This window comes from Entelurus aequoreus, linkage group LG01 (assembly GCF_033978785.1).
Source record: "Entelurus aequoreus isolate RoL-2023_Sb linkage group LG01, RoL_Eaeq_v1.1, whole genome shotgun sequence".
Classification (NCBI taxonomy): Eukaryota; Metazoa; Chordata; class Actinopteri; order Syngnathiformes; family Syngnathidae; genus Entelurus; species Entelurus aequoreus.
In genome coordinates, this window is record NC_084731.1 from 102,358,649 (window position 1) to 102,372,345 (window position 13,697).

General features: G+C 42.2%; 1 protein-coding gene across 2 annotated transcripts in view; it reads right to left on the bottom strand.

The window, feature by feature from the left end:
* Positions 1-379: 379 nt before the first annotated feature.
* Positions 380-13,697, bottom strand: part of LOC133660811 (growth/differentiation factor 11-like) — a 48,775-nt gene continuing 35,457 nt past the window's right edge. The window contains exon 3 of one of the 2 annotated variants that reach the window (XM_062064383.1): positions 380-3,369. In XM_062064383.1, the coding sequence (XP_061920367.1) occupies positions 2,992-3,369 (378 nt within the window). In that variant the 3' untranslated portion in view covers positions 380-2,991. Of the gene's footprint in view, positions 3,373-13,697 lie in introns of both variants that reach the window. The other variant, XM_062064382.1, reaches the window with a different exon arrangement.

The following is a 13,697-nucleotide window of genomic DNA, read 5'->3' on the forward strand; positions in this document are numbered from 1 at the left end:
TTTTACAGTGTATTACTGTAGATGGAAAAAACACACTTTTTAAGGTAAAAAACTGTCAGCTCAGTTAAAACTTTTTACATTTACGGTAATATGTTGGAAAAAAACACATCATAGATTTTACTGTAGAATTCTGGTGACGAAGCTGCCAGTTGTTGTTTTTTTGCGGTAAAATCTACGGTTGTTGCTTTTACAGTGAATTACTGTAAATGGAAAAAATACTTTTTTAAATGGTAAAAAACTGGCAGCTCAATTAAAACTTTTTAAATTTACAGTAATATGTTAAAATAAAAAAACATCATATATTTTACGGTAGAATTTTGGTGACTAAACTGCCAGTTTTTTTTGCTGTAAAGTTGTTTTTACATGGTATTACTGTGAATTTTAGGAATTTCTCTCTATAAAATGTGTTTTGTGTTTTTATTTTTGGACGTCTAAGACGAATGAAATGGATCGACACGATTTGGTTTATGTTTGACCTTTTGAAGCAAATTACTAGTGACAAGCGAGGTACCACCGTATTCTGTAGATTCGCCGTATTTTAAGACCGCGTCCCTAAATGTTTTCAGAATTTTGACGATTGTAGCATATGCTGCTAATAAAAAAAATCTCATAAAGGGTAAAAAAAATGTTTAACTCTGTGAAAACTTCCAGGGCCTTAAATTGGTGTGTGAAAGGGAACTCGTCTTGTAATTTCTTGCACAGTATGTGTGGACAGGTCCCCGCTTCGGACAAAAGTCAGGAAAAGTGTGATGCACCAAAGACGGCGTGCTAAGCTCGCTAGTTGGTGTGAACGCTTGCAGAGTCTGGGCTACTGTACAAGCTCACACACAAACAACACTTTACCTCCTCATGCCATAGTGCAAAATTTATTGTTGGTAAGGTCGAGTGCCCCCCCCAAAAAAAGTTTTTTGTACTCCTTTTTTCTTGAAATATATACATATATCATTTATATATATAATAATGTCAGAAGGCTCTTCCTTTATCCAACAGCATAGTGCTTTCGTTTACAACAAATGGACGTCTCTGCTCGGACATCCAGGAGACAAAGACACACTTTGACTTGACTAACCTCTACTGTACTCAAGCACTGACAATATCACGTCTTTAGGAACGGTACATGGGTCGCTTCTTCCAATATCACGTCTTTAGGAACGGTACATGGGTCGCTTCTTCCAATATCACGTCTTTAGGAACGGTACATGGGTCGCTTCTTCCAATATCACGTCTTTAGGAACGGTACATGGGTCGCTTCTTCCAATATCACGTCTGTAGGAACAGGACGTGGGTCGGAGAGACTTGTTCCAATATCACGTCTTTAGGAACGGGACGTGGGTCGGAGAGACTTGTTCCAATATCACGTCTTTAGGAAAGGGACGTGGGTCAGAGAGACTTCTTCCGATATCACGTCTTTAGGAATGGGACGTGGGTCAGAGAGACTTCTTCCGATATCACGTCTTTAGGAATGGGACGTGGGTCGGAGAGACTTCCTCCAATGTCACGTCTTTAGGAATGGGACGTGGGTCGGAGAGACTTCTTCCAATAGGCTTCCTAACGACAGTTAGCGGCGTGAAGAACGTTCTCTTTTGCATTGGAAGCTGTGAGTATTTGAGCAAATCAACTGAAATATGAACACTGCAGCGCACGTTTTATTCGTCAGCCATGAACTTTTATACGTTTTTTATTTACATCAATGACTCTTATTAACATTATCGGGAATTTCTCTGTTTTGATTCTTGCTCACCTTCCCAATGTACACTTAGGCTGCAAAGTATTCATAAACTAGCAACATTCTAAGGATTAAAGTGAATTTTTTTGTTTGCTTTTTTACATGAAAATATTTTTCTTTAGCTGGAAATGACAAAAAGTGGCAAAAAATGCTGACTATTTCTAGGAAATTCTTGGTGGGCGACATAACGAGTCTGGTGATGGGTGTTCAAATACAGTTAGTTATGTACCGATTACTCAAAAACTAATTAATATTACAGGAAATTCTTGATGGGCGCCAAAACAAGTCTGGTGATGGGCGTTCAAATACAGTTAGTTATCTACCGATTACTCCAAAACTAGTTAATATTACAGGAAATTCTTGGTGGGCGCCATAACGAGTTTGGTGATGGGTGTTCAAATACAGTTAGTTATGTACCGATTACTCCAAAACTAATTGATATTACAGGAAATTCTTGGTGGGCGCCATAACGAGTCTGGTGATGGGCGTTTAAATACAGTTAGTTATGTACCGATAACTCCAAAACTAATTGATATTACAGGAAATGATTGCCGGATTCATTCAGAGAACTTGACAGAAGTCAGTCTTCTCCACTTTCTCCCAGCTAAAAGATAAAAGTACAACAATGAAATATTCGGGATCTGACGACTTTGGGCTCAAGTGTACAAGCGAAGCCGAGCAGCTGCTTTAGCACAAATAGCAGTGTTTGGAGTTTTCACAAGACTCCAAATGAAAGAGATCAAAGCGGCAGTGAAAAGGGTTTGTAGATACGCGAGAAGGTCACGCCAGGGCGTTAAACATTAGGGGTTTGGTTTTTGGATCTCCTCGCCGCGTCACGTTTGAAAACGTCTGTAAACAACATTTCACTGCATTTCTACGAGTTGCTGTGGATTTTGCTCGAAGCGTTTTGTTCTGTGGCTCACCTGCGAGTAAGAGTATGTGACATAGAGTCGTGTCCAACAGGTCTTGGTGCCCTCAGGACAGACCAAGCTTGAAATGTCATCTCCGTCCGCTGACGTGGACGATTCATAAAAACTTACTTCTGAAGCTCCTCACGTTCACTTCGTAATTCCTTGGCTCAGTCCCTCGTTTCGATTGAACTTTTACAAGCTGGAATCAAGGACATGTGTGTGTGTGTGAGTGTGTGTGTGTGTGTGTGAAATCTTGTGCCAAGTAGTGTGTTCTTGTGCCAGGGGACGGCTTCGTTTGGGTTTTGTGTGTTTTGATGGAATGGTGAACGTGCACAAGCGTGTCGTCCTTGCAGCTTAAGAGCAACCACATCGATCCACCACCATGCCGGGAATCTTGCCGTGGATGATCTGCTGCTTGTCGTTGAAGTACAGCATGTTGATGGGCGACATCTTGGTCGGGGTGCAGCAGGGCCCCGCCGAGCCCCGGGGATTGGCGTGCTGCACCAGGTGAGTGTGCGGGTACTTCTGCATGAACATGTACTCGCACTGGCCCGAGCAGTAGTTGGCTTTGTAGCGCTTGGGCGCGATGATCCAGTCCCAGCCGAAGGCCTCGAAGTCCACCGTCAGAGGGTAGCGACAGCAGCGGGACTCGGTGGAGTGCTCGTCGCAGTCCAGGCCCAGGTTCCTCCGAGAGCGTTTGGTCGTCTCCAGAACCTTCACTTCCAGGAACGGCTGCTGGAATCAGGGGTAGGAGGGTAGGGAGAAAGAGGTGGTTATAAGAGGGCGGTGCACATCAACTAGAGATTAGACTCATCTCTTAAATTGACACCTTAACTTTGGGTTTTGTCAGACACATGTGTCCATACTGGGGTCTAACGATTACATCGATTTTTATTCCGAAATTTCAAGTACAAACCCCAAAACCAGTGAAGTTGTCACGTTGTGTAAATGGTAAATAAAAACAGAATACAATGATTTGCAAATCCTTTTCAACTTATATTCAATTGAATAGACTGCACAGACAAGATATTTAACTTTCGAACTGAGAAACTTGATTTTTTTTTGCAAATAATCAGAAACTTGGAATTTAATGGCAGCAACACTTTGCAAACAAGTTGTCACAGGCGCATTTTTACCACTGTGTTACATGGCCTTTCCTTTTAACAACACTCAGTAAACGTTTGGGAACTGAGGAGACACATTTTTGAAGTGGAATTTATTCCCATTCTTGCTTGATGTACAGCTTAAGTTGTTCAACAGTCCGGGTCTCCGTTGTGGTATTTTAGGCTTCATAATGCGCCACACATTTTCAATGGGAGACAGGTCTGGACTACAGGCAGGCCAGTCTAGTACCCGCACTCTCTTACTACGAAGCCACGCTGTTGTATGAAGTGGCTTGGCATTGTCTTTCTGAAATAAGCAGGGGCTTCCATTGTAACGTTGCTTGGATGGCAACATATGTTGCTCCAAAACCTGTATGTACCTTTCAGCATCAATGGTGCCTTCACAGATGTGTAAGTTACCCATGCCTTGGGCACTAATACACCCCCATACCATCACAGATGCTGGCTTTTCAACTTTGCGCCTAGAACAATCCGGATGGTTCTTTTCCTCTTTGGTCTGGAGGACACAACGTCCACAGTTTCCAAAAACAATTTGAAATGTGGACTCGTCAGACCACAGAACACTTTTCCACTTTGCATCAGTCATCTTAGATTAGCTCGGGCCCAGCAAAGCTGGTAGCGTTTCTGGGTGTTGTTTATAAATGGCTTTGGCTTTGCATAGTACAGTTTTAACTTGCACTTACCAATGTAGTGACCAACTGTAGTTACTGACAGTGGTTTTGTGAAGCGTTCCTGAGCCCATGTGGTGATATCCTTTACGCACCGATGTCGGTTTTTGATGCAGTACCGCCTGAAAGATGGAAGGTCACGGGCATGCTGTTTACGTGCAGTGATTTCTCCAGATTCTCTGAACCTTTTGATGGTATTACGGACCGCAGATGGTGAAATCCCTAAATTCCTTGCAATAGCTGGTTGAGAAATGTTGTTCTTAAACTATTGTACAATTTGCTCACGCATTTGTTGACAAAGCGGTGACCCTCGCCCCATCCTTGTTTGTGAAGGACTGAGTATTTCATGGAAGCTGCTTTTATACCCAATCATGGCACCCACCTGTTCCCAATTAGCTTGTTCACCTGTGGGATGTTCCAAATAAGTGTTTGATGAGCATTCCTCAACTTTCTCAGTAATTTTTTCTACTTGTGTCCGCTTTTTTGAAACATGTTGCAGGCATCAAATTCCAAATGAGCTAATATTTGCAAAAAATAAAGTTTTTCAGTTCGAACATTAAATATCTTGTCTCAGTCTATTCAATTGAATATAAGTTGAAAAGGATTCTCAAATCATTGTATTCTCTTTTTATTTACCATTTACACAACGTGCCAACTTCACTGCTTTTGTACATCAATCTGTTCTCTGCAAGCTTGCCTTCCAAGAGATAGGTATCAATCCACGATGGTTTTAAAAGGGAACTGATCAGTTTTATTGATACTAGACAAAAGAAAATATTGGATTTAAGAACAGCAGACACTCTTAAATAATAGACATTAATTCTATTCATTCATTCATCAAAATGGGCTGGTGGGGCAAGGCGGGCTTCCTGTCCGGCAGCAGTCTCTGGGGTCCCTTTGTGCAGGGTGTCCCATGTTTCAGCCCACATAGGGTGTAATCTCCCACTGGCTGAACACAACTAAGCCTCCACAGCACTTTTCTGTACTGTATGTACAGTATGCCAGGCGGCCATTTCTTCCTTGCTCAGTGTGCTTTTTTTGGTGCTTCATTGCTTTGCCAGGGAAAGTGTGCACTTATCTGTCCAGAGCGGTGAGGTAAAAAGGAGGCAATTAAGATCAAGTTGAAGAAGATTTGCTAGTACACTAATGGCGATCACACCAAGATACTGGAATGATGCATGCCCAGATAACAAGCCAACAAGGATTTTATTGTAATGTTTCTTACTTTGTAATTGTATTTTATTTTTGTTTGAAATACATCTTTTATTGCATTTAGAGTCTACACAAACAACATTTGTTGGTGACTGGTTCCTGGTTTCTGCACCAAGCTTTGAGGTCACTACCCCCAGTGGCACCACTGTTGCCTTCACAGCCCACACTTGGTATTTCTCAAGCTTCTCATGTTTCTATTTCCAGATATGACTTTCTTTCAGGATTGCTACGTCTATCACCACCGCTGTCTTCAGATCTGATTGGTTGGCCATCACCAGTTTGTCAGCCTAGATCTGGAAGTCATGCACAACCACCTCCAGGATGCCTTCCATCTTCACTCTAGACCTCCAGTCCATGTTTTCTACAGATATTGCCGCTACCTGGTTTTGCTGTTGCATGAATGCTTTGCCTGCCAGCATCTTAGGTCCTGCTGTGATATGCTGGACTGTCTCTGGGGCTTCTTTGCACAGCCTGTCCCAAGGGCCCTGTCTGATGTGGAAGACCCTGGTCTCTATTCATCTTGTGTTTCTTTTGCTGTCACGATTAGTGCTTCGATGCGCTCTTTCAGTCCGGCCACTCGTATGTTTTCTCGATGTAAACCACTTCTTTAATTTGTCGGTGGTACATGCCATGCAGGCGCTTGGCTTTCCAGGACAACCCGCCTGACTCCTCCTCCTTACTGGGCTTCAGTTGCCTGAGGCGTTCACTTAGCAGGTCGTTCCTGGGGGCCATTTTCTTCATGTATTCCTGGAGCCCTCTTGTTTCCTCCCGGATTGTCTTTGTGACACTCACTAAACCTCAGCCCCTCTTTTCGCTTTGTGTATAGCCTCAGGATGCTGGACTTGGGGTGGGACCCGCCATGCATTTTGGTATCAATGACTTGCATCTCTTCCAGTAGGATCTGATGTGGTATTCAGTCAATGACCTACTTGAAGGCACTCTTGGTCAGGATCTGACTGAGATGGTTTAGACCTATGCAAAACAGCGCATCTTCTTGCAATATTCCGCATTTGATGCTCACCAATTGGCTTTGAACTGACCTCCAGAGTTGTCGTCCACAGCCTCATTGAGTTCTTGATGAAGCTTCATTGCATCATGTTGATGTTATACAGTTCCGAGTACTCCAGTATCCACGGATGTGGCATTGAGTCTTAGGCTTTCCTTTAGTCAATCCAGGCAATACATAAGTCGGTGCTTCTGTTCTTAGAATCCTAGGCAAGTGCGCTGTCCACCAGTAGCTGGTGTTTGGCTCCCCAGGTGTTATTGTCAATATATTTCTGCTATGTGGGGCTGAGATAGGTCATAGGCTTTAGTTTGGGGGTACTTCTCCCTTTTGAGGGTCCTTCATGACGAGGACCCTCCAACCTTAGGTTAGCCACTGTCGGTGTGTCCCTGATATTAACAGCTGTTTCATTTATGCTGCCCGGCGTTCATGGACTGAAGTTGTAGAGCGCTGAGTTGAGGAGTTGTCATTATTTTCAAGGCCTCTAGCCTTTTCTTGTACAGACTTGGCTCCTTCCAGCCACTCATGCTGTCCATTGAGGAGCCAAGCATCTCCAGGGTGACCGATGTCGCTGCAAACATCAGCCCATTGGATTCAGTGATTCTGTGAAGGGATACTTAGTGTTGACATCGCCCAGTGGATATTCTGATGGTCTCTCTTCCTTTAGCCTTATAATCAAGAAGTTGCTGAGTTGTGCCGGGACCTGATGATCTTCTCTCTCAGGTCAATGGTTCTTGTGTTTAGCTGTTTTGTTTTGTATCCAATCTTGTTTGGGAGTAAGAACTCGCAGAACACGACCTGTGCGTCGCGCTGCGCTATCGGTGGGGGTTGCGTTTTGTGTGAAGAAGTGCATGTCAAATGTAAATTATTGAATGACAAGGTGCTTCATATGAAACAACAACAACAATATCAACAAATACGATATGTACAAATATGATAGTAAAAGTGATATCAAAGAAGCAGTTCGTGAAGTAAATATTAATTACAGAAATGACAATGAACATTATTACACTACAAATGGATCAATACAAATACCAATAGAAATAGCACAATTTGAAAATTTTTTTTGAATGAAATAAGTTTATTTCGGGCATAAAATCAACCATCAACCATTAACCATTTTGTGTGACCAGTTTAAGAGTACAATTATACATATATAACAATCATACACATTTACACACAAATAATAAATAAATAAACGATAAATGGGTTATACTTGTATAGCGCTTTTCTACCTTCAAGGTACTCAAAGCGCTTTGACAGTATTTCCACATTCACCCATTCGCACACACATTCACACACTGATGGACGGAGCTGCCATGCAAGGCGCTACCAGCACCCATCAGGAGCAAGGGTGAAGTGTCTTGCCCAAGGACACAACGGACATGACTAGGATGGTAGAAGGTGGGGATTGAACCCCAGTAACCAGCAACCCTCCGATTGCTTGCATGCCCACTCTACCAACTTCGCCACGCTGTCCCCACACAAAAAGAATAGAAAAGAAAAAGCATGACCGAAAAAGGAATAGGCTGAAGCCAAGGCTTATATTTTCCTATCCTATACCTTCACTGAAAATAACATTACCTGGAACATCAACGTTAAAAAGAAAAAGAAAAAAAATCAATGGGATGAAAGTAATCGTTGCTATATTTTATAATTTTCAATTATTTCACCTTTCAATGTTTTCTTAAACCTTAACAAAAAAGAACATGTCTTCAGCTCATCACTGAGCTTGTTCCACCATTTAACTCCTAAAACTGAAATACATCTGTATTTTATATTTGTTCTTGCTTTACCTATTTCAAAAATCAATATCCCCGTAAATTATAGTTTTCTCCTCTTAATTGAAATAACCTAAGAATACAAGCTGGAAGGCTGTTGTTCTTTACTCGAAACATAATTTCCACTGCGCTATCGGTGGAGGTTGCGTTTTGTGTGAAGAAGTGCATGTAAATTTTTGAATGACAAGGTGCCTTGTCATTCAAAGGCACCTTGTCTTTGTCTTTGTCTGAAACAACAACAACAATATCAACAAATACGATATGTACAAATATGATAGTAAAAGTGAAAACAAAAAAGCAGTTCGTGAAGTAAATATTAATTACAGAAAAGACAATGAACATTATTACACTAAAAATGGATCAATACAAATACCAATAGAAATAGCGCTATTGATAATGAATAATAACAATAATTACCTCTATTATCAACAATACAATTGTTTCAAATGCAACAATACATATATGAAATGATAACTTAAAATACAAAATAAAGCAGATAAATGGAGGGGAAGAAAGAGAAAAAAACTGTTTTCACCTTGTAGATTGTTATAGTAACAATAGGTTAAGCTTTGTCAGCGTGCCATGTGATACCCAGTTTTCCCTACGGCAACAACGTTAATATATGTTTGATGAAACGTGATTATATGCACGAGTGTATGTATGTATATGTATTTGTATATGTACAGTATGTGTATATGTATGTTTGTACAGTGACTGTATATGTACAGTATGTGTATATGTATTTTTGTACAGTCAATGTATATGTACAGTATGTATATATGTATGTATGTGTGTAACTTGAGTGTGTATGTATGTGTGAGTGTAGGTACTTATTTATGTGTGTAAGTACCAATGTGTGCCCGTATGTATGTGTTAATGAATGAATATACGTATGTTTGTGTACATACAGTATGTATGTATAATTGTGTGTATGTGAGTATGTATGTGTATTTGTATGTATAATACATTTGTCTCCTAGTATGTACAGTGAATGTGTGTGTGGATGTATGTACCCTGAGTGTGTATGTATGTATGTATGTATTTGTGTATGCATGTGGGAGCGTAGGTATGAGTGTAAGTACCAGTATGTGCACGTATGTATGTATTAATGAGTGAATATATGTATGAGGGTATATATGTACGAATAATTGTGTGTATGTGAGTATGTACGTGTATTTGTATGTACAATATATTTGTCTCCCTGTGTGTTCGGGAGCCAAAGTACAATCCCAGCCCCCCATAGAGCCCGACCCAGAGCAGCGGGTGCGGTGCCCAGGGAGCACACAGCCAGGCTGGCCAGCAACAGGACCCCCAGAGCAGGGCGTACTGTGCCGCCCAGCAGGGCCAGCAGCAGGCCATAGACAGACACACTGAGCAGAGGACAAGGCATGGGAGAAGCAGGGGACAGCCAGCTATGAGGGGCTGTTAGGGACATTATTCAGAATTACCTCTTACATACACTACTAAAATGCTCTCACATAAACAACTGAAATGTTTTTCTCTCACACACCCTACTGAAACACTCTCATACACACTACTGAAATGCTCTCACAAACAACTGAAATGTTTTTCTCTCACACACCCTACTGAAACACTCTTATACACACTACTGAAATGCTCTTACATACACTACTGAAATGCTCTTACATACACTACTGAAATGCTCTTACATACACTACTGAAACACTCTTATAAACACTACTGAAATGCTCTTACATACACTACTGAAACACTCTTATAAACACTACTGAAACACTCTTACATACACTACTGAAAAACTCTTATAAACACTACTGAAACACTCTTACATACACTACTGAAACACTCTTATAAACACTACTGAAATGCTCTTACATACACTACTGAAACACTCTTATAAACACTACTGAAACACTCTTACATACACTACTGAAAAACTCTTATAAACACTATTGAAACACTCTTACATACACTACTGAAACACTCTTATGAACACTACTGAAACACTCTTAAAAACACTACTGAAACACTCTTATAAACACTACTGAAATGCTCTCACATATACAACTAAAATGGTTTTCTCTCACACACCCTACTGAAACACTCTCATAAACACTACTAAAATATGTGTTTCTCTTAAGCACACACACACACCTGGAATTATTTTTCACTAGTATGTACAAACGGATTTCACCTGTGTGTGTGTGCTTTTTACACGTGCGTGTGAGAGACAACAATTTCAGTAGTATGTATGCAAAGATTTCAGTTATGTTTATAAGAGCATCTTACCAGTGTGTATGCGAGCATCTCACCAGTGCTTTGATGTCCATGAACTGGAACGTTGCACTTGATAATGCTGCGGCGAAAACTCCCAATGGAACGAGTGCTCCAGGCTGCTTGGCTGTCGGGAGGAGAAAGAGACCGCTGTGTGGCCGCTAGAGATGCGCGGATAGGCAATTATTTCATCCGCATCACAAAAGTCGTCATCCACCCGCCATCCAACCGAACTAACATTTTATCAAAACCACAACTGCCCGCCACCCGCCCTTTGTTATATATATAATATACATATAGGGTCGCACCCTAACAGCACTAATTAGGGCGTGCTGTGATGGTACTGTCTTTATCACCCTCTACAACATGTACAGACAGCGTGACAGTCCAGTCACATGTTGTGTGCAGCTTCTGCTTGCACACGTAAGTGACAGCAAGGCATACCTGGTCCACAGCCATACAGGTTACACTGACGGTGGCCGTATAAAACAACTTTAACACTCTTAATATGTGCCACACTGTGAACCCACACCAAACGAGAATGACAAACACATTTCGGGAGATCATCCGCACCGTGAGACAACATAAACACAACAGAACAAATACCCAGAACACCTTGCAGTCCTAACTCTTCCTGGCTGAAATATACACCCCCCCCCCTCCCCCGCTACCACCAAACCCCGCCCCCCTACACTGCGCCCCCACACATCAACCCCCCCACCACCCTCCGTGCGTCGGTTGAGGTGGGCGGGGTTTGGTGGTAGCGGTAGCAGGTATGCATTGCTGTCACTTAACTTACGCGCACACATGTGACTGGGCTGGCACGCTGGCTGTACATGTTGTAGAGCAGTGGTCCCCAACCTTTTTGTAGCTGCGGACCCCCCTCCCCCCCCTCCACCGGGGGGGGGGGGTGTATTTAAAAAAAATAAAAAAAATTTTTTTTATTTTTTTTTACATAAATAAATACAATCATGTGTGCTTACGGACTGTATCCTTGCAGACTGTATTGATCTATATTGATACATAATGTATATATTGTGTTTTTTATGTTGATTTCATTAAAAAAATTAAAAAATTAAAAAAAAATTTAATTTCTTGTGCGGCCCGGTACCAATCGGTCCGCGGCCCGGTACCAATCGGTCCGCGGACCGGTACCGGGCCGTGGCCCGGTGGTTGGGGACCACTGTTGTAGAGGGTGATAAAGGCAGTACCAACACGGCACGCCCTTATTATTGTTGATTGGGTGAAAATCAGCAGACATTCGAGAGAATTGGTTCAACCGCCACCCGCCCGAATCTAATTAAAATCTATTTTTTTCGTCATGCATCCGCCCGACCCGCGGACTATCCGCGGACTCCGCGGTTGTGTCCGCAAACCGCGCATCTCTAGTGGCCGCTCAGGTGCCGCGGCATGCAGGGGCAACCCACGGCGGCAGCCCGACCTTTGTTGCATTGAAAGTGTTCTTATATTCTCCGCTGAAGCCCTCAAATTATGAAGTAGAGCTCCTGCCTCGGTTAAGCTACTTGTCGGCAGTCAGGCAGACATATTGTAACTTGGCTTTAAAAAATTTAAAAAATTAAAAAACTTGTCTGAAAAGGGGCGGGGATTATTGGTGACCGGAACCGGAATGCAACATCGCTCACACACACTGGTAAGATGCTCGCATACACACTGGTAAGATGCTCGCATACACACTGGTAAGATGCTCTTATAAACATAACTGAAATCTTTGCACACATACTACTGAAATTGTTGTCTCTCACACGCACGTGTAAAAAGCACACACACGCACAGGTGAAATCCGTTTATACATACTAGTGAAAAATAATTCCAGGTGTGTGTGTGTGTGTGCTTAAGAGAAACACATATTTTAGTAGTGTTTATGAGAGTGTTTAAGTAGGGTGTGTGAGAGAAAAACATTTTAGTTGTTTATGTGAGAGCATTTCAGTAGTGTATGTAAGAGTGTTTCAGTAGTGTTTATAAGAGTGTTTCAGTAGTGTTTATAAGAGTGTTTCAGTAGTGTATGTAAGAGTGTTTCAGTAGTGTTTATAAGAGTGTTTCAGTAGTGTTTATAAGAGTGTTTCAGTAGTGTTTATAAGAGTGTTTCAGTAGTGTATGTAAGAGTGTTTCAGTAGTGTTTATAAGAGTGTTTCAGTAGTGTATGTAAGAGTGTTTCAGTAGTGTTTATAAGAAAGTTTCAGTAGTGTATGTAAGACATACTTGCCAACCCTCCCGGATTTTCCGGGAGACTCCCGAAATTCAGCGCCTCTCCGAAAACCTCCCGGGACAAATTTTCTCCCAAAAATCTCCCGAAATTCAGGCGGAGCTAGAGGCCACGCCCCCTCCAGCTCCATGCGGACCTGAGTGAGGACAGCCTGTTTTCACGTCCGCTTTCCCACAATATAAACAGCGTGTCTGCCCAATCACGTTATAACTGTAGAATGATCGAGGGCAAGTTCTTGGTTTCTTATGTGGGTTTATTGTTAGGCAGTTTCATGAACGTCCTCCCAGCGCGGTAACAACACACAACAACAGCAGTCACGTTTTCGTCTACCGTAAAGCAGTTCGTCTGCCGTAAACAGCAATGTCGTGACACTCTTAAACAAGACAATACTGCCATCTACTGTACATGCATATGTGACAATAACATCTACGGCTTTTAGAGAGTGCACAACTGCGCACACAACAAGGAGACGAAGCAGAAGAACGAGGAAGATACAGCCGTGGCGACGCCGACGACGAGTAAGATGAAGAAATACGCTTGTAAGTTCCAAGCCGCAGCTGCGATTGGACCTGGATAGCCTCCGGGAAGAAGTAGTGGAGTACCAAGTGCTTGGCAGTGAAGATCTTCCTTAGGAAGCAAAGATTGACCGGTTTTGGGCCATGCTAGGGAAAGATGGAAGATTCCAGACTCTAGTGCATTTGATGAAAGCACTTTTGTGCGTGCCACACAGCAATGCATCATCAGAGAGGGTGTTCAGCATGGTTAGAAAAATTGTGACAGAGAATAGAACAAGGA